A 23,940-nucleotide genomic window follows, 5' to 3' on the forward strand; every position below is an offset into this window, starting at 1 on the left:
CCCCAATCATAGGACGTTGTATGTACATGTACATACGCAAAAGAGGCGCACGTCATGTACTGTGTTTACAATACATTTGCGTCGTGTTTTATTAGTAAATTTTAGAATAAGTTAAAAAACGAGTAGTTGAAGTTTCGATGATTTTGACTTGAAATGTTCATCTTCTAATTATGAGTGGACATTAAATAAGCTTCACTCATTGATCTATATTAATGCCTACACCTCATATTAACTTCTCACAGACCATGTCATATCATTCCTTGGATGATAAAAGTTGGTGTAAACACCAACTATACGTTTACAAATTGAAGTCACCCGATTGTCTGCTTTTCCTTTTCCCCAACAAAGAAATAGTTATAAGGAAATCACCAAACAGAAGAATTGTATGTTGTTTAAAAATAACAAAAAACAAAAATCAACACTGAAACTAGGGTGACTTTTTAGGAGAGGGCACGAATGGTGCAAACATTTGGTATTTGTGTTATGGAGGGAGGGGGGTGTCGGATGCATTGCAATTGTGTACGCCATGCAATACTGTCCGCTCCGGACACTTTTGCATATGCAATCGTGTCCAGGGCTAATGCAAGCACTGAACCTACGTACAGATGCAGCATGAATTATTCACGTATTTTATGATTGCAGCGAACACACAACGGCCGAATATTTCCCATGTCATTCATGACATGCACTTAGCTTGTAAAAAAATGGACACGTCCCTGTGTTCCGTCGACCAAGGGCGTTTAATTTACTGCAAGGACGGTTTTGCACGGGGGCGGACACAACTGCATATGCAAATGTGTCTGGGCGGACACAATTGCATTATGCAGCAGCGTCTGACACAATTGCATATGCAAAACCATCTGGCGGACATTATTGCATATGCAATAATGTCCTCCGGATAGTATTGCATTGCATTGAGGACATAATTGCATGCGACAGGGGCACTCTTAGCCAATGAAAACTGTGCATTTCTATTTGTATTTTTATCAATTAGCCCCCCTTAACGTTTTTCTGAAGTTTTCGAAAGTCTTATTAGTTATGCCATCTATTTTTGAGATAAGCTCAAACGGAGGTAGAAACCCAATTTCTTGTCTGTTTGTAAATATAAAAATAACCACATGCGAGGAAGGGGATGTGTGTTTGGTTGGGGGGGGGGGGGGGTTGGCAGCGACATAAACTGGAGCGGCGCCCCCAGTTACATAACTAACAAAAGAAGAGCATTGTCAAGGTTCAAAGATAAGTTGTCTGATTTACTCAGGCAGTTTCCCGTGTGGCTTATTATTTGATATATTCATGACAAGCTTTCAGGTAGCAACAACACATTTTTTCCGGGTTACCAATATCAAAGTAAAACCTGACCTTTGAGGTTAAATTGGCAATGTACTGAAATTCCTGATAAATATTTCCAATCTAAAAACCAACAAAATGAAAAATTGCACACTGAAAAAAAAACTTATGAACAAAGAAATGTAATTGGTTTATTTACTTTATTGGAATGGCCTGCTCATACCATAAACCATTAGCAATGATATAATAACAGTTAATTTATTACTGTACATGAGAATCAAAAATTACATAATGTATCAATATGTAGTAATAAATATTAAAGGTCTTCAAATACAGGTTTTAACAAACCTGTTTTTTCCTTTTTCTTTTGCCATCTAAAATTGTTTCTAGCGAAATGTAGAACAACTAAAAATAAATGTTACATCGTAGCACTTGAAATTATTCTGTGAATTAGGGTAGCACTAAGAGCAGAGGTTTTTCCCACCCCTCACTTTTTCTCAAAATACCCGTATGTCAGACAAACTTTCATCTACAAGAGGTCATGGGTTCAATTCCCAAATGTGTCTGAATGGGATCTTTTGCCCCTCAGGACATAGAACATTTGGAGTATACAGGCTGTTTTAGTTTATCACAGTAAGTAGAAGCATCAAACTACTTCTGTATAACGATTGGTAATATTTACTGTTTGATTTATGTAACTTCTTTCTACATTATAATTAAAAAATAAATAGCATCTTAAAAATCAGTTTCAACTTGGTACCAAATGAACTTTGGAAAACCACAAATAGAATGTGTGTTTTTAAGATCTATTTGATGACCAGGGTTGAGAGTTGAACTGCTGACAAAATAAGTGTACCTGTCATCATTACTGATTCAATCAATTAAAAAAAAACTATTGCTTAAAGTTCAATCATTTCAGTAAAAATTACAACATTATCCAAGATTGTCTTTATGGAAAATTTGAGACTAAATTGAAGCAGCACACTACTGGTCTTCCCAAAAGGTTAGTCAAGATCAAAGTCCTACTTTAAAAAGAAACAAAAGAAAAGAAAAAAGAAAAGCTACAACACAAATTTGTGGTTTCTTGTTTTGAGAACATTTGGAGTATACATAAATGTCCAAGAAATGCTGCAACTGAATCATTGTGGACCTTGAGTGGCATTTGTTGAAAAAGAATTTAAAGTTATTGCTCACTCAATTAAGCAACATCTAAACAAATTTTTATTTTCCCTTAAAAATATGTTATAACAATGCCTATATAATTAACAAATAATACTAACAACCAGTTATTAATTTTCACCAAATAATTTTTTTTTATAATCAGTTTGTTTTTTTCCCGCTTAATCGTGACAGGAAGATCTCAAATGGTCTCTGGGGTAAATTTGTCAGGGATATTACCAAGGGACTTGGGTTTTGCCAGAGTCATTCTCATTTATTCTTTGCAGCATGTGAGGGATTCAGTGAGAAACCCCACTCAGTAAACAAAAATATGAATACATGAAAATGAGTAACATCAGTAATGATTCAAATACACATATTCCTTGTCAAATTTTAAGACAAAATCTAAAATTTCTACATACACAGTATACTATATATTTTAGTAATATGCATAAAAATGTTAACTTATTTTACCTATTATACAAAGCTTGACCACGTTCCCTTTGATGAAAAAACAAAACAAACATGGAGGCACATTGAACTTTAACTTGAACAGTGCTGTCTGCATTGTTCCCTATTTGTGATATAAAAAACCCAATCATGACTATCAAATTCCATTGCCAAAAAAACGACACCAGACTACAGTTTCTTCAAGCCTCAGTTTGAAAAACCATGAAGGGTCTGTATACATTTGGTAATAACTTCTGAAAATTGACGGCATTAAAACTAAACTGTTAATAAGTGCAGCAGTTTTTAATAGTGTAAAGCATTTTGAGAAACTTTTCACATAGTATAGTATTATCAATTCAACAAGTTGTACATAAAAGAGCCAATTTAAGCAAATACAGAACAAACAATCATGTGTTACTTCTTGCGGTACATGAAATGTTCTTAAGGCTTACCGTGTAACTTTCATCATTCTTAATGTACTTCTAATGCAAATGGAAGCATTTTGTTTATATCCGGCACCATGTCATTAAAAAAAAATTCTGACAATTTAAAAACAGTAAAATCTCTTTCACAAAACCTCATGTTTTGTGCACTTTCAGTTTCATTACCTAACTTTAAAGTTGTTAAAAATGTCAAGCGAAGCCTGTCTGTTTATCAGTTTACTCAAATATCTGATAAAACATTCAAGCTACTTGTAAAAGTATATCAACTATTAAACTATCTTTTTGTAGAAGCTGCGAAAGCAAATAAGGTGTCGCATGGGAAACTTCTACCTTATTCCTTATTGGATATTTGGTTTGCGGTAAATTATGTTCTTTTGAGAACTTTTCTTTTGTTATATTCCACTTCTGCAGAGAAGATTGTTTCTTATTCCTTTCAAGCTGCACATCGAGTTGCTGTGCATGCATTGCAGGTAATTGATGGTGAATTGATATCAGCTGCAATAGTCAAATCAATGCATTGTGAGGCAGCACACTCAGACATTTGTAATCTGTTTTGTTTTGAAACATAGGACAAGGACAAGGTCAGGGGTCAACCATATTGACCTCTCCCTGTTGATTGTTTCTTTACTCATCTTCATCATGTCCATGGGTCAGCTCCACTGGGTCTGGGGCTATGGCCAGGAGGCTCTTCTGGTGTGGGCTGTTGTGGGTACCGGAGATCTGATTGCTCAAAGTTCGCTTTCGGCTCAAAGCCGGCGACATCATTGTCATACACTTGTGGTCTTCTTCAAACATAGGGTGGGGGTCGTAATGGTCGACTGTTGATTCGTGAGGCATCTGAAAGTGGGAAATGATAATTAATTCATTAGTTGATCTGACTAAGCTAAAACTATTAACTATTGGCATTTGGATGATTTTTGGTAAACCAGGACCCAATTTCATAGAGCTGCAAGTATGAAAAGTAGCTCAGCACAAAAGAATGACAGCAATCCTCCTTCTTGTTGCTTAGCAGAATAATTTTATGGGTTAAGCAATATTTCCTGCTTAAGCAGCTCTGTGATGTTGGGCCCATGGGCCCTTGAAGATATGCTTCTTGCAAACAAAATGGTTTGAAAGGGTGAACTCTAAAAATTAATTTTGAGCTTTCACTTTGTTGGTGCGGTGAAATATTAAATGAGAAATTGTGGTAGTGGGTGACTATTTACAGTTTGGTGAAAAGATTCATAACCTACCAATTGATGAGGAGCTCTGAAGAGGTAGCTAAATGGGTAATGCATGAGGTTGAGGAATGTTGAGGAGTACAGATCAGCGAAGCGAAGGACCTGACTGGCGAAGAAGGTCTGACGAGAACCTGAAAGTGACGAAAGAGCGGGCGCAAAACATTGTTATTGAAGTCCAATGCAAAACAGATAAATATTCATTAGTACCAGGTAGACAAAAATAAATATTATACACATAATGAATGTTTATGAGTGCAATGGTGCAAATATGTTCATGAGTTGAAAGATGGAATGTTCTATTCAACGAGGCGGAGCCGAGTTGAATGGAACATTCCAGCTTTCAACGAATGAACATATTCGCACCATTGCACGAATGAAAAACATTCATTATTTGTTTTATATAACATCCAAGTAGATCTTTGTCATTTTGATTGAAAGATACAACTTTCAAAACAAACAAAGGCCTCCAATTTTTAATTGTAGAAGACGAATGCTAGTAATTTTACTAATATGCCTTGCTGCGTTACCGAAGACAACGCGCACGCAGTGATGTTTTTACTCAGCTTTTTCGTTCCATCCGAAAAGTACCATTGCACGCTGGCAGCGTGCAATGGTACTTTTCGGATGGAACGAAAAAGCACGGTGAGTGACTCAGCGTGCAATGGTACTTTTATTTGCTATCACGTGACGGACAATCCTCCAATCAAATGGCAAGGATCTGCTTGGGTGTTATATAAATCTATTTATACATTTCCTAGTATGATCACAACCAGGCCTGGAATTTAATTTTTGAGGGTGGCAGAGCCATTGTCACTTTGCAAAGAGCACTTCCACTGGAAAACCTACTTAAAAGTCTGTGGTAAACTTTTGAAAAGCACACCTAAACCAATACCCATGCAACGAAGGCCAATATCTTCGCAGCCTGCACAAGTCCAATGAAACTTATCTAGAATCCAGGAAAAATCCCACAGGCTTATAGACAGAAAAAAAAAATTGTCCATACCACTTCGGAAGAGGCTTCCAAGCTTCCCGTGGCACATGTCCATCTCGTGGGTCACTTGCTGTTAAATAGAAATCAAAGGTACAACGTTAAATTCAGGGTGAAATTGTATACAAATTATACATCCTGAAAATGGGAGAAAACTTTCCTTTTGGTGTAGAGATGAAACCCCTGAAAGTAAAGCTGTTAATTTTAAAAGGTTCTGCTCCTATTATATCATCTAGAAATTTGTGTTTTTTTCAACGAGGGCAGAATCTATCATCTCTGTGATCAGGTAGTTTGTTCTTTTGCAAGAAAATCTGAAGTCGCAAGGAGATCAACAAACGATCCTGAAATCAGAAAAAATCCTGAGTAATCTAATGCCTGTGCATCATTGCATTGTTTGTATTTTTGGAAAAGATGCCTTGCTTCTCTCAGACAAATTTATAAAGGAACCTAAGGCAGAGATGAGGTATGCCGAAGGTTGACATTCCTGAAAAACGGCATGAGTTACAGCTGAGATGGGTCTGTACAGTGTTCAGATGCAGATAGTCCAACTTTAGCTAACCAAGATTCGTGGTTAACTTGCCAACAGATGTGACTTTTACTTACTTATTTAACCTGAGGTCAAGATGATAAGAAAAGGGTAGTGGAACAGTAGCATGTATCAAATATATAATGTTGCCAATGTGGACTGTTATTTGTAATAAGAATCCATACCTGAATTGCTTTACGGACTTTACTGATGTCTGGTACCATCTCTGTGCTGCTGTCTAAATTCCTGCAAACATAAAAAATACCGAAACAAATTAAGAGCAATATCTTATAAAGGTGGCTCACGAAAACGATGATAACTGTTGAATTAAAGCAAAAAGCTTGAACCAGAATATTAATAAATTAAGGAAGTGTCCATCAAGTGTAAAATGTAGTCCTCTTAATGAAAATTCCATTCATCTTGAAATAAGCAATATTTTCTGCTCAAGTAGCTCGAATGAAATCAACCTCTAGAACTAAGTAGTGACTGGTCCAAACTGCCCAGAAAAATATGTTAACCTTGTCATCTTTCAAGAAATATTTACACACAAATTAAAACGCAGTGCACTTACTTGTATTGGTCTGCTAATGCAGAGTCCAAATCCTCAAGTTTCTCAAACAATGCTGTATAGGAAGGCATAGAATAACAGACTGTTAATTCATGTTCCTATTTTTGCTTTAAGAAATCCTGCAAACTGCAACCAAGAACAAGTGCATGGATTGTGGGATCGAATACTGCTTGAGTAACCATATTGGACCTGGAAACCATAATAACATTCTTCATCCTCGATGCATCTGCTTTATGCAGGCCTGATACTTCACGGAGGCAACAAAGGCGATTGTTTCTAAGCCCCCTGGTCATTGCCTTGGTGCCCTTTACAATTTCCTCATAGGGCGCCCCATACCAAAGAGGAAATGCATTGGTGCTCTTGCCATACAGGCCTGTTTAAGTATAATGCCTTGCAAAGGGGAGTAGGGAAAAAACTTACTTAGCGCGGTAATGTCCAAAATAAAACTCAAGACCAAAGTAACTTTTTTTACATTTGTTTGAATTCGGTACAGGTACCAATTGGTCACAGAAAACACAGGAGTACACATAATAATGTCCAACTGAAGAAAATTGTTAAACAATCATGGAGATATCTAGAATTACATTCAACAAAACCGGGAAAAAGTCTCCGCAATAAAGACAAATTTCAAATTCATTTGCCAGAAGATGGAAAGATTTATTCATTTTCAGAGAACTTTATGCAGAATCTACTAACAGTTTGACAAGAAAAAGTTATATCTTTCGATTTGAAAAAAAAGCACCAATATTGGGCCATCACTTCAAATATACATTAAAACGTAGAATAGACCACAAAATGCAAAAAAATAATAATCTATTGCTAAACAAGTGCTTCTTCATTCATACATAACATCTTCACGAAAACAACAAACTCATGCGACTAAAGCAAAGAATGGAATGACGTACCACATGAACTACTCTGTCCTATTAAATACAAAAATAAAAAGACAACAATATGCAACTAAATAAAAAGAATTTGAAAGCTGAACAATCACGAATAAATTATTTAATTTGGGAAAAATTGGGGTTCCAAGCGGTGCCCAAGATTAGGTTTATGAAGCAATAACACTTCCGTAAAAACCTCAACCAGCAAATTGGTTGCAGTTCTTGTAACCAGTGAATGTCCAAAGACGCGTCAATACGCAAATCTTTCGTAAAACCATAAAATGACCTGATACACCAATTTCATGATTGAATTCACCGTAAAACTAATGCCACTTCTATTTATTTAGTCAGGAACTGTTTTATTGCTTACAGCATTTTTGTGTGCCTTACAAATCGAAATGAATTTATCAAAATAATTATTCCAACATACTTCTTTTTTCTGTCCACACTGTCAGCTCTTGTGCAATCTCCGGAATCACCAGGAATGTCCGCCACCCTCGCAGTTTCTTAGACTTAAGGATGTCACCAAAGATGTGGTCTCCCATGTACAGAACATCATTCCCCTTAGCACCAATGAGATCACAGAAGACGTCGCATGAGCCGCCCGAGTAGACTTGACCCTTCTGGAAGGGACCTATGTGGCTGCCTATCCTGAGGGCTCCTGTATCCTACAGAATCAAAAGAACATCAGACTGGATTATAACTTGAGCTTTCCCAGTGGCTTTTTGTTAACAGTGAAGCAAACATACAGGCACAAGTTACCGGCACGCAACTGCAGTTTGCCAAGAAAAGAGGCAAGTTATGGCACAAGAAGGCTTAAAACCGTGTTTTCCAAAGGACAAGAGATTAAATTCAATTCGAAATTGAATTTAAATTGCTTTGCCCTAGAAGGCTCTGGTCCAACCAGGAACACAGGGGTAAACCCTACTAGCTGCTTTTTAAAGATATTACACAACAAACACGACCTACGGACCTAAGTCCCATCTGTGCAATAATGGTTTAATGTCTTGCTGAAGGACACAAGTTTCAAGACTGTGAGCTCAAACCCACACTATGCTGGTCAGAAACACAGGCGCTTGAGTCCAGTGTACTTACCGCTTCGCCACAGCATGCCACTGCTAAGAATGTTAGTAATTTCCCTCTTAACAGTTTTTACTCACCAGATCAACCTGTCTAAGAATTGTGCCATTACTGAAGAACTGAGGTTTCTTGGCATCCACAATGCACACATCAAAGTACTCGTACCACTGCTTGTGAGGAGTTGAAGGCTGTGGTAGTACAAAAGAAAAGAATTGTTTTCAGTCAAAACAAACAAACTTGTATGGGCCATTAATATTTAACCATATTTTTTACAGTCATTCAGTACGACAGAGGATGGTGGGGGTGAGGGGATTGAGCCTGTGTTTTACTTAAGGCGTGCACAAAATGTTGATATTTCTCAAGTATAATTAACGGAAAGAAATTATTCAGAAAGATTTGCAGTAACACCATGTAAAAATCTCTGTTGAGAAGTGTTGGATCATTGGCTTGATGAGAGGTGGGCGTCTTTAAAAATAGTTACTTTCTGTAGGCTCAGTATTTGGTCTTTTTATAAACCATCATTATTGTGGCCCGAAGGCAAAATCACAAAAATATTACAATAAAAAAAAACCAGCTCTTACTTGGGCGATATCACGATATTATTGAATATTGCAATACTAACTTGGAAACGATTTCGATATCGGATCGCTTTGGTTTTTATCGAAATATCAATATATCGCGATATCGATTAAATATCGCAATATCGGGGTGTATTTTCTAGCTGAGACATCATGCACCCCATAGATTTGGAGTAAAACCAGAAGAATAGGTCATTAGAACACCTCTCTTATGCTGTGATTTGTCTCTTCTACAACTTTCACTGGGAGTTTGAAGACTGATGATGTCAAATTTAACTAATCGCGATTATATCGAATATCGCGATATATTGTCGGCGATATATCGGGAATAAAATAAATCGATATCGCCCAAGCTTACTTTTCAGAGCCAACAGCTCTTTTCAGAGCCAACACTCACTCATATTTACACATGGTTGTACCCGCAAGTTTACTATTTATTAATATTTTTTTCTTATCAATAAAAAATAATAATAAATAAAACAACAAAGTAATAAAAAGGCAAACTGCTAAAACATAAGAACAATTCTTAATTCAAGAAAACTTTTCTGATGTCACTCCCAGAATCTAAGTTAAAGAATTTTCTAGGGAGTGATAAAAGAATCGTTTTATTTCTTTCAAGAATACAATTTTAAGCAGTGCGAAAGTTGTAACCCTGCCAAAACAAATAACCAGATAAATAAAATAGGGTAAAACAGTTTGGAAGACCCCTAGCAAACATTATTTTGAGCAGTATTAACTGCTGAAGCAGCTGTATGGATTTCCACCACCTACTCTCCCCACTGTCCACAAGGGTTACAGCCTTTGATGGAATGGAATGGAAAATAAAGATGCATGGGCAGGTACAAAAGAGCTTTGAACTAGGAACTAAGTTCCTGATTCCACTCACAGCTAAAATTACCATTCTTTATCCCCGATGCAAATTTAACATCTATTAACAGCCAAACTAATTTAATTTGAAAGCTCACTAAAAAAGCAAACTGTCATATGATCATAGCAGGCCAGTAGTTGATCGTGGAATTATGAACTATACCCAGTTAGTGTAAGGGCAGGTGCTGGCCATCACATCACAGCACAAAGGCAGGCTTGGAATTGCACTCAGACCACGGCCTCCATTGCCCCTTGTCTTGGCCTTGGTGCCTCTTAAAAAATTTCTCATTGACTTCAAGATTTGTCAAAATCTTGGGGGTGCCAGTCAGACACGATTCAACCTTTAACTGCCATTGAGGTTTTGTTATTGAAAATATCAGATATTTTGGGATGGTGTTTAGGTGTATTTAAACACAGAAATGGAGACAAATGAAACAGTTGGCAGGTATGTTCCATCTCACTCAGTTTTTGCCTAATACAGCAGGAAAGTATAAAAGGAACTTCATGATGTAACAGTCCCTCACCCCCACCCCACTGTTTAGTATTTGGATATGATCTGTGTCACAACTAAAAGCACTAACTGGCTACCTGCAAAGTAACAATACTTTAAAACCCAGTGCAGATGCTTGGCTCTGTGTGCAAAAAGTATTAGATGAAAAAGACATTCCAGCTATTTAAACTCAAGATGTTATTTAAAATGTTACACTTCAAACAAGATTGCAAGCATAAGAAGGTGCAGGAAAAAAAAGGTTGTTTGATAGAGAACAGTCGTTTTTACAACAAGCACTGCAAAATGAAAAAGAAAAGCTTAAACAGCACACACAAATAATCACATACCGCACTGGAAGGGCCAGGCGAACCCTGCATTAGGGAAATGTAAATAAATAAAGTAAGTCTTTCTAACTTATGGACTATAAACCATGTAAGTTTTTGAGAATATTGAAAGAGTATATTTCGATGTGTGTCAAAGTGCAAGGCTCTTTACCCTTCTTCCAGGCACACAAAGTGCTTTTTCTTCTCGAAACAAAAGGCCATCAAGCAAAAAATGGCTCTTAACCAAAACAAATTGTGGCGTTACCGATACCTTTTTGTTGCTACAATTTCTCCAAAGAGAGGTCTTTCCGTTTATAAGCATGCAAAATTTAACGGTCCTATTATGACTATTTCGATTTGAAAAATTGTTTGCTTTGTATGAGATTGGGCCCTGGTCTACCTTGATGCATCTAAAAGATGTTGCAACTAAGTTTCACTTCAGATTTTGTTAAAGTAAAACTGTTAAACCTGATGTAAAGAAAACTTTTGTTCCACCCAAAAGAGGAAATTCAGGTTTATCTTGAGTCTTGGAAACATCAGGGAAAATGTCCTTCCACTTCAAAGAGGAAATTCAAGTTTGTCTTGGAAACTTTGGGACAAAATCCAAACATGTTAACAATCTTCCCAAACTTCAAGACCATGCTCTAAAACTCAACCACCACAGAAACCAAGGGAAAAAAGACTAGATTGAAAATTTCTCCTACTTACCGATGGACCGTGCGGAAAGTCAAAGAGGTAGGTCATGATTTTCTGTAAATTAATCAAGAATGAAAGTGTGTTAAATTTGAAAAAATAATCAGCGTACATTTCAAACTGCCACACCACATTTTAACCTTCTTGAACATAATAATAAAATTTTTGTAGCACCTAATGTTTTAAGGGAGGTCATTACTCCATTACATGTAAGCCCAAACTAATTAAACCTGAGTAAAGATTTATAAAGCTGTATTGTTTTCCATGTTTGGTGAGGTCTCTTTTAGAACCTACCTCTGTGTAGCTGTACCCGCTGTTTGTCACAAGGAAGACTTTACGTCCATGGTCCCTCATTCTGTGAAAGAACAATAATAACCAAAATATTAACACTAGAATTTGAGTCCAGTGCACTAGACTGCCCAACCAAGAATCAACAAATATAAGAAGCATATATGACGCGATCAAGCAAAATGAATCAGTTGTCGATCACTGATTATAGTTTTTTTATTCATTTGAAAAGAGCATTATCAATGCTTTAATTCTGTTAATACCCTAAGCCAATACCACTTTTGGTTCAAAAGTTCTGAAAGTAGAAACACCAAGAGATGTGAGAGAATGAAACTGAACGAAATAAAGAGGTTTAAAGTTGAGTTGTTAATTGAACATACATTGACACATTTTCTTTTAACCCACGGTTGATAATATATATCAGGAAGGAAGTTGTCAATATAACCACCATCATTTTCACTTGTTTGCCTTTACATGTACTGTGTGAAGCGTCAAGGTTGTCAATATAGTGGCAGATCAACTTAACTAGAAAACTTGTTTTGTGGAGTGTGTTGTGAGGTTTGTTGCCCAAAGAGTTTTGCACAAAACATTTGCAACTGTTCTGTCGTTTCAAATCAGAAAACCAAGTGATAAAAGCAAATAAAAAAACATACCTTGGAAATTACAAAGTTTGTGTGTTACTAACAGATAGAAATTTACTCTCTTTCAATGCGAATTCCCTTCAAATACATTTATTCCGTGTGTAACAAAACACATGGAAATTAGTTAGCAAGTGGAGCAACATGCATTATGAGTACATCTACCTTTGAAGTAGAGTTGGTAGTCTTGGATCTTTAATCACATACTCTTCAATGTTCTCTACCGTCTTGTCTTTCAACGTGCCCTGAAATCAGAGAAACATTCCAATTGTTTGACAATTTAAACAACAGTTTATATAAATCCTACATCAGGGATAGAGATGATCATTTAATTGAAAATTCCACCATGTTTGTTACACACCAGAAAATCCAGGTGGATGTAACACGACAGCCGTCCAGCTGCCAGCAAAAAGTTTAAGAAAAAAAATCCAAAGGTGCTCCAGTCCAGACATTACAAAATGTCCACCGACTATCCCAAAAAACTTGCACAAAACACGCCATCCAACATTAATAATGTAGATGTAGATAATAAAAGCAACTGTATCCTGGCTTTTGATTATTTCTCCACCTACCTTCATATGAACCCAATCTACTGCACTCCGAATGTCTTCAAAGATACTCTCCCACGACAGAAGTAGGTCACCTTTCTTGACTCCCGTCAGCGTGTCTGTTTCTAGGTACTCTTCTGATGTACTGAAATAATTGACGAGGCATGCCAACAGGTAGGTTTCTAAAAGGATAGCATCAGAATTTCGTAAAAATTAATAATAGAAACAACAATTTATTTAATTTATATTGTGCTCTCTCCAAGACCAGCCTGTTCGAGGAAAAATAACGGTAAAAAATATCATAAGGAAATTCAAAGAAAAGTGAAAGAAATGTACACTGGTAAAAATAAACAAAATAGAAATAATAGCCTATTGAAAAAAAGGTGCATGAACACAACAAAAAATGCAATTTAGGTACATCAGCATTTACAAAATTCACAATAATATAAACCATGGAGCTAAAATGTTATGGGACTTACCAGGGAGATTGAAGAGTGTGTTAAGGATGTAGAGTCTGTCCTCTGTGCTCTTCAGTGCAATAAACTTATTTGGATACAGCTTGAGGATCTCGCTGGAGTGGAGGAATCGGAAGCCATGAACGGCTACTAGGATGTTACCATAGGGGTCCATCTAGCATGACAATCACACAGAAAATCACCAAAATGAGTGTGGCAAAACTTATCTGATTTTAGGCCTAATTCTTCATCTTTGAATCGACAAGGGCACCAAGGCATTTCTCCTTGCTAAAGGGCCCCTTACGAGGAAATTGTACATTTTTACTAGAGCATTTCAAGGGCACCAGGAGGCATGGAGGCAATAAATATAAGGCCTGTGCTTGTCTGCTAACCTGTAAAATATGGTTGATGAAGAACAGAATTCTCTGCTAAGAATGGAATTCTCTGCTTCCTTTAGTGCTGATTCTTTGCTTATGGTAAGCAGAACCATGACATTGTGCCCAAATGGTGAGTATGGTTGGAAAGGGCAAACATTCCTAAGCGGCTTCATGACCAAACCAAACCATGGATTTGCAAGGCCTCCCAAACTTTGCACCTAGGACTTGCCACTACATACCTTGAGTAAATTGCCGTACACCTTGTCAAAGAAAAGACCTCTGATTGGGAAGCAAGGGTCGTAAACAAAGCTGTATAATTCCTGCAAGTGGGAAAATATGAGTATGTTAAGTGTCTGTGTGTTATGAAAAGGATTATCTACATGGCACTGATAATTGTTATTGTTGCCAGTTCGTTGGTTGTTGTTTTTTCTTTTTGGGGGATTGTTCCCTTAAGGGGGGGGGGGGGTAACAGTGGGATAGATTCTTACTACTCTTTTCACACCCCGCAGTTGTTGATGACTTAAGGGTGACATCAGTTCCCCCGGACAAGACCAATTATCGTGGTCCTTGGCACCACTAAAGATGGGTAACATAAATAAAATAAATAAAAATTATTTTTGTCTCAATCACATCGCTTTCCAAAAACTATCTCAGTTGAATATAAGGGTTTAACTGACGAGTGTTCGTTAATCCCATGAAAGAACATGTATCAAGTGTGAAGCGAACATGAGCCCATTCATACCATTCCCCTGGGGCTTCCCCGGGAATAATCTTTCATGCTTGGACAGCTTTACCCCTGATCTACCCTGTGAAATGGGCATACCATGGGGAATAGCTACCCATGCTCTGGAGTAGGGGTAAGCTGTAAAACCCTGGGGAATTCATGTAACATGCAACTAGAACCCCAGGGAATAGGTGGGGATAGTCTTAAGTGCACCAGGGTAACCTGTGTAAAAATAAACTTTTTCTTCTTCTGGGAATCGGCTTGTTAGTGTGCAAAGGGGTACAGAGGAGAACATCAGGGGAATTGTGTGTGTGGGGGGGGGGGGAGACACACAAGTAGCAATGACCCACTGTGCGTTACTAGGGGTATAACTGCGGTGTGACAAATTAGCAAAGGATATTGAATAATCAATGACAGTGTGGTGGGTAATTCAGAAGCTTCTGGTTTTGATTATTAATAGAAACCACATCCCCAGTCAACTTTTTGTTTAGGTTTAACGCCAGAAAATTTCTTGCTGAATCATAACAAAGTGCATTCAACCGCTAATAATGTTCTTAAAGATGAAGTGAGAGATGGGATAATACATGGGTACTTGTATTTCAGATAAAAACGAAGATCATGTTTAAAATAGTTTGAATAAGATTGTGACCAAATTCATGTTTGTGATTGGTAAATTCATAGACAAACCTGAGGGTAGCCAATGGAGACCAGTCTTTCCACCACCAGGTCAAAACCAAGCTGTTCATATTGCGGTGACTTGTACACTGTAAACAAAAAACAGAGAGAGGGGTGAATTTTTACTAATTATTTTGATTAATCAACATCAGTTCATCAATGTACTAGGAGTGCCCAGATTTGGGGAAGGGGGGACTAACAGGGATATAAAAAGACAGACTGCCCGATCATGCAGGCCTGCTTGTTTCCTTTTTGCATAGGGCAAGAGGAAACTGTAAGTGTCTAGTAGAGCATCTTACGGGCAACAAGGCAATGACCAGGGGGCATCAAGGCAATCGCCTTCAGTGCTCCGATCCGTGAAGTAAGTATCAGGCCAGATTATGAATATGCAAAGTATCTGCAATAGCACCTACTTGCTAGCGTATAATCCATATCAAAGCCAAAGAACTTGATCTTCTCCATATTGAGGCTGCGGTTGACAAAGACTCTCTTGTGGGTCTGGCGACGATATTTCTTATGATGATTCTGAGATCCCATGGGTGATTCCGCGCCCAACATGCTCAAAGTCAAGCTGTTTTGAGAGCTCATCTTGATACTAGTGTTGGATAACAAGCTGATCTGGATTAAGGATAAAAAAGACAAAAGAACTCAGTAATAATGTAGGGTCATAGATTGGAATGTTGATTTATAAACAAATTGTATTATAAAGAACATACAATTCTATATGATCCTACATGTACCTTTAAGCAGTCAACCGATTTAATAAAGTAAAGGTGTAGTGACGTTCTGTAAACTGAAGGTAAATTATTTTGCACATACAGTATAGTAGACTGCAATTTACAAACTGCAGGACAATTTACAAACAACATTCATGTCCATGTACATGTACATGCGCTACAGTACATACATTGACCTCACACTGTAGTTAGTGGTACAGAGAGTTTGCTATCCAGTTTTCTGTTTACCCTGTGCTAAATAAATAAACAGGTGCACAATAATTCCCATCAGCTTATTCACTGGACATGTCCCAGAGGACAGTCAATTTCCAAGGCCAGCCAAGTACATGATGGAAATTATGTATAGTTTATATCAGAAGTCCTGTTGCTTCTGTATCTGGGGACCAAACAAATTGAGGAAAAAGTGTACAATGCACATGTACCAAACTCTGTACATTTGTCATTGTAAATGTAGAGTACAGCATTTAATGTTTGCACCTTGGTGCTGATCAACACTCAATACAGAACATTTTGCGAATATACAATGTATTTTTTTTAATTTCTCGATAATTTTCAGGTAAACAGTCAAAGTCATGCAAAGTCATGCATAAAACCATGGAGGTACGTGCAGTTACCAGACGATGCAAACACTTCAAACAAAAACTAACAGTAACAGTCCAAAAATTCTCCAAATCCTGTTCAGGAATTTGTCAAAATTTGTGGGATTTTAATCCTGGAAGAGCAATTTTCCAGCCTGAAATTTTACCTTTGTTTGAGAGGGCAAGGCCATTTTCATTTGCAAAGGGCACTTCTATTTGAAAATCTTGAAGTATGGGAAACTTTTGAAGAGGCTCTAAGGCCAAGACCACGGCAACACTAACAGTGGCCATGGCCTCCATTGCCTCCATTAAATTCCAGGGTTAAGTTTTTAACAGGCTTTATACTTGTACAACAAGCACCAGGGTATACTGTAATTCAAGCCCTGGGAGATGACCTGGTGATACCTGGTGATAGCCACCATTAACCAATGCTGGTCATAATTTCCAGGGACACTAAAACGGAAAGGCTGATAGGTCACAATTGTTGTTGGCACAACAGATTTAAAAACAAATTGGGAATCACTAATCAGGCTCAATTTTACAGTTGACTCTCAACAGGAATGTTGTTGAGTGCAACTTCAGAATGTGGAGCAGAACCTAACTGTGCTCTTTATAACAAAGGTGTATAGTAGATTTCTCACACTCTCGCTTTTTAATAATAAATGACTGTCCCCATGTACGATTAAACAAGTAGATTCAACTAAAGAATTACTATGAATCACTTTTTCATTTTCAACATCATTCAAAATATAGGATTTGAGGCATTGCATGGTGAGGTATCACTGTATATTTGGTTTGCAGCAACACCATGTGTGTATCTACTTGCCAGGTAGAGTTTGTTCTTAGAGAACTGTCTTGCTTTATTCTACTGCCGCGGAGTAGATAATCGGAGGTTTGGGAGACTTCTCAGTTCTGAAAAGAACTGTCCTACTTTTAAACTATTACCAGGGTGGATGGTATAATAGACTGGACTACTACTTTAGCTTATAGGATCCTAATTAACTGTACTGTCGCGGAGTCAGTTCTGAATTGGTCTCAACGTTTCGACTAGCTTGCTATAGTCATCGTCTGACGATCGTCCGCCCTGGTAATAGTTAACAAGCAGGACAGTTTCTTTCAGAACTGAGAAGTCTCCCGAACCTCCGATTATCTACTCCGCGGCAGTAGAATAAAGCAAGACAGTTATCTAAGAACAAACCCTACCTGGCAAGTAGATACACACATGGTGTTACCGCAAACCAAATATACACCAGTCAAAATGTTTACTTTTACAAACAAAAAATCCATTAAAAAAATAATAGATTTGGGATTTACACAACTCCCCCAATTTAGGAGTTGAACCATACACAATGGAATTGACTCCTAAAATGGCAGAAATGGTAGAGGGCAGAGGCGTATTTTTTGGGGGGTGCGGTCTGCGATATCTTAGGATAGCGTTAGGTTATTTGGGAGGATTGAGGACTGTATCACAACATGTAGTCCAAATTTCATTTGCTCATCAGTCTAATCCATGCATAATGATCTTATCTAATCAGTTGACACAATTTGGTGTGGAGTGACATAACAGTAGAATAATTGGAGGATTAAAGACACCAATGTGCAAGTGGGCACGTGGGCGTCGCCTAGGGAGGGTAGTGCATGGTCCTTGCTGTTTGGTTTTAAGTATTACTATCAAGTACATCCTTACATAACACAGAAACCACCTCTACAAAATGCGCGTCTACCATTTCTTAATATTTTGAGAGTCAATTCCTTTGAGAACACTTCAACTCCCAAAAAAGGGGGATAGGATAGGCGTGTGTATCGGCACATTACGAACTGCATACAAATTTATATTTCCCCTAATGAGATGCCCTTTACAACAGAGCAAGGACTGTGCCTACTAAGAGAAATCTGCCATGCCCTTTACAAGAATAAGTGTATCACCCAGGCCTGCAACTCATTTCATATTATTTGAATCAGCAAATTGACAGACATAGAAGCTGTGCGGGTGTATTATGGCAAGGGGCCCATGATTCAATGTACATACCATTCCAAGGCAATTAACAGGTACAGCAAAGAATAAAAACAATCTTCCAATTTTCAAATTTTGCTTTATTGGAAAGGAATATGGTCCTGGCTCTATACGTTGGTAAACCAGTGTTATTTACTGTAATATATTTGTGTGAGAGAGCTACTACTAGGTGTACACAGTCTAACCTCATTAAATGTAAGATTGCTGGGACTGCAAAACCAGTAACATTGTAATACAAAATGGGGACAGCAAAACAAAGATTACAAAGCAGAAATGATATTTGGTACTTCAACATAAAACCATGTAAAAATGAGATTCGGGACCTCAGAATAAATACTAACTAACAATGGGACTGTGTAGTGTATCAAATAATGAACCTCAGGACCAGCTTCCTTTGTCCAGTCACAACATGTTGCCTATAATAGAACTCAAAGGATGTGGTCACTGAACTATACATGCCAAGTCAATTGTGCTGACACTTCCTTCTTTCCATTGAATTCTTAGCCCCCCCCCCACCCCCCCCCCCCCCCCCCCCGAGGCAAAATAAATTATGGCTTTCAAAATTGTTGGAGCCATGGTTCAAAAAACAAAAGCAAACTTTGCCTTCAAAGTGTGCAATGCCTTCATATGGCATGCTTTTCTTATTTTTTCTGTTTACTTTATTTATTGCACTTCAATGGTTCACTAAACCAAGACTTAAAAATGTGGGCACTTTCCAAATACATGGAAATAGTACAAGTCCTCTCAAAAGATGAAATTTCGGGTATGTAGTATGTACACACAGACAAGTGACTGTAATATTGATGACACTGACAGTGGAAATTGATGACGCTATTAAAGGTTTGGAGACAGGCAAGCTTAAAATGGCCTCTGCAGTGTGAACACTGCTTCCTTTGCTTCAACTTTCTGTCTACTACCTTCCTTTGTTCCGTCCAACATACATACATGTACAATTTTACTGTGTTTTGGTTTGCCTTATTCGCTGCATCTAGGTATTTTTGGCAAATTATACAGTACACTACAGTACAGTACTTCTAACAAGTATCTGAGATGGCAGAACTACCTCTTTATAACAGGCACATTATGAGGACAGCAAAACAAAGTAGAAACTAAGATTCAGAACTTTAGAATGTACAATTTATTTTAAAGCAGAACCTACAAGTGTAAAAATAGAGGGGAGTTGACTGTAATTGTATGTATGCCCATTTAACAACTTAAATTTGAATAAAATATTCAATGGAAGCCAACAAAAGTTATCATTTAGAGAACTTTCACGTTTTTAAGCATGCTGGTCAATTCCCTATTTTCTTCAGTCTGAACTGGTGTGTCCATAGAAAGACCAGACTTATGGTCTGTATGCACAATCCCCAGTGCAGTCCCCTTACATTCCAAACCTTAACCATTGCAATATTCATGTCATGACCTGACAAGACTGCACAAGTCTTGTTGACAGCAATCAGCTGTGTACTCACAATAGAATACCCTTTGACCCCAAATACAATAGCTGCACAAGTACAATGGAGATTAGCATACACACCTTATTCAATAGTGGTGTTCCAATGGTAATGGTACTTCCAGACCCATGGTGTAACAGTAAATGCATGGTCATTTAAAAAAATAATATTGCATTCATTTTAGTCTGAAAGCTTACAGAGTAGATTCTCATGTTAATAGAGCCATTTATTTATGTGAATTGTCAGGGGCAATACAGTTTTATTGTATTAGACAAGTATGCCATGATTATTTTTATTCCAAAAGCTCACAGACTACTTGGATGATTCAGTTGATTGAACCAGAAATGACAAAGTTAATGTCACCACTGGGTAACCATCCACAGAGAATGCTTTAAATTAATCCACAGTACAGTCATCAAACCTTTTCATTGTTTTTACCTTGAAATATTCAATTAAATTTCTACTGGTTTGATGTTTTTGGTAAGGGATGGAATTGATTTTGCTCTTCCAAAAACCATTTCATGAATGATTTATGATGTGTAGCCCAACATAATAGGCAAAGCACATCAGAAATTTTCAACAGAATTTGTGAATGTCAACAGAGTAATTTTTAAGCTGAATTTTTTTTTTTTTTGGGGGGGGGGGGTGGGGGTCATTACCAAATCATGTCTCCATCTAAAAGCTCTGTGCCTTTATCTTTATAGTCCGTTGGTGCTCAAGTAAAGAACTTAAGATTGTTTTCAACCCCAAGTTATCAAAAAACTACCCAGTCAGTTTAACTTATAATATGAAATTTTATCCCAAGTACATGTAAAGCTTCATATTAATCATAGTTTGCTTTAAAACCACCTTAAACCATTTCTCCATGCTTAAAACCAATGCAACTCCCTTCCCCCAAAAATACACTGCAGAATAAACAGATGGCTTGTGGTACGTGTTGTACTTAATTATGTCCAGTTAATGGTAAATTGATTATTTTGTTTACTCCACTGGCTGAGATCATGGATTGTTTTAAGCGTCCACGTTTGTTGCAATTGCTTTTTAAACATTGGAAGTTGTTTAATAAAACATTGGAAGTTGGAAGATAATGTTGACATTGTTCACTTCTCCAGTGGACCTGAACTGGAACTGGCATAGTTGCGATAACATAACGCTCCTCCCCACGGCGGGGAGGGGGGTTTACGTTATTGCAACTAGAACTGGCATAGAGAGGAGTGAAACACCCCCAAACCTATTCAGGTACTGTACTGGACTAATAATTCAGGCTAAACCACCCTCCACAAAGTTTATATAGCGTAAACCTACTTAACGTAACGTAAACATAACGTAATGTTATAACGTAAACCTACGTAAACCTACTTAAAATATTAATTAAAACAAGATGACAAAATGTGGGTGTTTCACATGTAAACGGAACACAAATGGGAATGATCAAAGAAAAAATAGAAGGAAGATATATCTAAATATTTGCTAGTTGTAATGCACTTTCGTGGAGGTTGAAATAAAACAATTGTAATCCTGTTGACATTTCATGTGGTTTGTGCTTTTACATTGATAAATTAAATAAATAAATTGAATGTAATTGTTTGGTATGGCAAAAAAAAAAAAAAAAAGGAAGAATATGGAGATGTCTAGCAACAACAGGGGGCTTCATCCTGCAGTGAGTACAGTAGGATAGATGCATAGAAGCATAGAATAGTAGTAAAACATGCCCTTGTTAAAGCATGGAGGTAGATGGTAACTTAAAGGTTCACAACAGCAACAAGGTGGGCGTTTCTTTGTGAATGGTTCATGACCACAGACGAAAAAAATACGATAAACTTTAGTACTAGTACTAAGCTAAGTAGTAAATAAGTAACTCATGCATTTATATTATATTTTCACTCATCTGGACAATGGCAATTCAAGGCATTATTATGAGACAAGTGTCGAGGCCAACCTCCACCAATCATTTATTTGTCATAAAAAGGAGAGACAATAATACCGAGATCAAACCATACTTTCAAACTGGGACTTCTTCCAACTCATTCTTCGGACGTCTGGCTTCTCTGATGACGATTAACATTGGGAGATTGATTGCAGATTACAGTATTGATCCAGATCCAGATCCAGATCCAAAAACAGCCAAAGTTTGAAACATGGATGGGTGAATGGAAACGAGTGGACAACTTACCTTTTAGGTATTTCGAAAACGGTGGTTGATCACTGATAAGATTCGATGAACACAGTTTCTCTGATTCTAGCAATGTTGGCACTTTTGTAGTCCAATCAGCTGATGCCCGAAAGAGATTTCACACAAAGCTGATTAAAAATCCACGACCAGCTGCACGATCGTCGACGATGTCATCACACACAACATAACATAATAGAGAAATTGTTCGGCCAGTCAAATTTGAATGAACTATCGTCTGCTCAGCTCCTGCATGCTGCGTACAAAACAATGCAACATCCACTGACCGTGTGGTGATAGTAGTGTGATAGACGCATGGGATATGCACAGAGTAGAGACTGTGTACTAGGGAAAAACTTATCGAAGAGGGCGCCTCATAAGGGCGCCTTATAAGGGTCCTATGCCTAGCTTTTTCTATTAATTGTAAAATTTGCTCCACTCTGGAAATAAAATGCAATGAAGCTGATGACAAAATCGAATGTGTTCATTTGTTTTTGTAATGAAGGGCTGGGATGGGGTATGGTGGTATGAATTGCAAATAACCTTTAGCATATCAAAGCCTCGGCATGAAAATATAAGTGCATGGGATATGAGACTTTGCTTTTGTAGGGATATGCCTTGTGTTTGTTAATCGAGTTGCTTTGTCTGAAAAATTTGGCATAATAAGCAATTTTCCCCCTCCCCATCCCGCCACCTAGATCCAGAATGTTGGTGGCTACATGCATGGCCATGCTCTCTATAGCTATCTAAATTGAAATTAATAGATCTGCTGCATAGACAGATAGCCCTCCAATTGACAATTGTGCCAGGTGCCAGACTTTGTGATATTATTATTTATTATTAACAATGAAGTTGTTCTAAGAAAGAAGAAACCCCGACTATGACTGAGTAAATTCTAATGTTCCAAGTCTGCGCTCTTAGCTAGTCTGCTGATATAGGAGGGATAAACTGCATCAATGCACACAGATAACTCGGTTATGGCCTTATGAATCACTTCCATGAACAAGTTGTACTTTATCTGACCAAAACCTAACTAATTATTTGAATTTTTGATGGTGTACTTAAAAATTGCCTGATATCGCCTTTAAACTTCTTGGTTGAGCATTGAAGATTGAGGGCTCTCCATTTACTCATTAGAATTACCAGTTGCCACTGTCGTGCTTTTGAATTATGAAATGTTTTTCTTAGTCGATTAAATAAATTAATCCTTAAAGAAAACGGTAAGAAACTTTTTTTTCAGAATGGCAATTATCAAGTGCAGAAACAAATTACAGGGGAGGGGGGGGGGGGGGGGTGGGTACAAAATCTCCGGGGGACAGAATCTCCTGCCACACCGGCAAGCTCCTGGTGATTGTTTACACTCTTTGAAAAAGACAAGGGTTTTTCCAGAACATGTGTGAATAAAATTATTAAATTTTTGAACGCTTACTCTTACCCGACATGCTGTATTATGAACCCTATTACTAATAGGGTTCATAATACAGCATGTCGGGTATTCAAAGCATTATATTATTACGCGGCCAGTTCCCCCCCCCCAAAAAAAAGAAAAAAGTATGGGCTATTCAATATCATAACAAAAAACACCATCAGAACTCTTCAAGCAAACAAACGAAGTGCACACTGCAAGCTGTATGCTCAATTATTAGTACCACCACTGGTTACAAAACGACTTGCTTGTTACTTATACTTTAAAATTAGCAGGAAACCAGTTAACCAGCCAAGAGCAA

At 37.5% G+C, this 23,940-nt stretch overlaps 1 protein-coding gene across 3 annotated transcripts; it reads right to left on the minus strand.

The window, feature by feature from the left end:
- Nucleotides 1-1,470: 1,470 nt before the first annotated feature.
- LOC117294475 (cytosolic purine 5'-nucleotidase-like) lies at nucleotides 1,471-22,596 on the minus strand. 3 transcript variants are annotated; one of them, XM_033776897.1, is made up of 17 exons: nucleotides 22,217-22,596; nucleotides 15,674-15,878; nucleotides 15,273-15,349; nucleotides 14,101-14,181; nucleotides 13,509-13,659; nucleotides 13,054-13,211; nucleotides 12,647-12,726; nucleotides 11,850-11,910; nucleotides 11,571-11,612; nucleotides 10,887-10,910; nucleotides 8,685-8,792; nucleotides 7,955-8,192; nucleotides 6,644-6,695; nucleotides 6,258-6,318; nucleotides 5,562-5,619; nucleotides 4,571-4,689; nucleotides 1,471-4,175 (listed from the first exon to the last, which is right to left on the minus strand). In XM_033776897.1, exons 2-17 carry the CDS (start codon nucleotides 15,846-15,848, stop codon nucleotides 3,963-3,965), a joined length of 1,698 nt encoding a protein of 565 aa, XP_033632788.1. In that variant the 5' UTR covers nucleotides 15,849-15,878; nucleotides 22,217-22,596; the 3' UTR covers nucleotides 1,471-3,962. The 3 variants fall into 3 exon arrangements, with proteins under 3 accessions (XP_033632788.1, XP_033632790.1, XP_033632791.1); XM_033776899.1 differs by lacking the exon at nucleotides 22,217-22,596 and adding an exon at nucleotides 22,044-22,181; XM_033776900.1 differs by lacking the exon at nucleotides 10,887-10,910.
- Between the last annotated feature and the right edge of the window lie 1,344 nt (nucleotides 22,597-23,940).

Source organism: Asterias rubens, chromosome 9, assembly GCF_902459465.1.
Source record: "Asterias rubens chromosome 9, eAstRub1.3, whole genome shotgun sequence".
Classification (NCBI taxonomy): domain Eukaryota; kingdom Metazoa; phylum Echinodermata; class Asteroidea; order Forcipulatida; family Asteriidae; genus Asterias; species Asterias rubens.

What these genes read in the sequence shown, in the direction of transcription:
- LOC117294475 (XM_033776897.1), bottom strand. Translation starts at nt 15,848, where the DNA reads ATGAGCTCTCAAAACAGCTTGACTTTGAGCATGTTGGGCGCGGAATCA. An exon ending in GCATTAGCAGACCAATACAA is followed by an intron (nt 6,319 to 6,643) that starts GTAAGTGCACTG and finishes TTATGTTTGCAG; the next exon opens with GAATTTAGACAGCAGCACAG. An exon ending in TCAGAGCTCCTCATCAATTG is followed by an intron (nt 4,176 to 4,570) that starts GTAGGTTATGAA and finishes TCCCACTTTCAG; the next exon opens with ATGCCTCACGAATCAACAGT.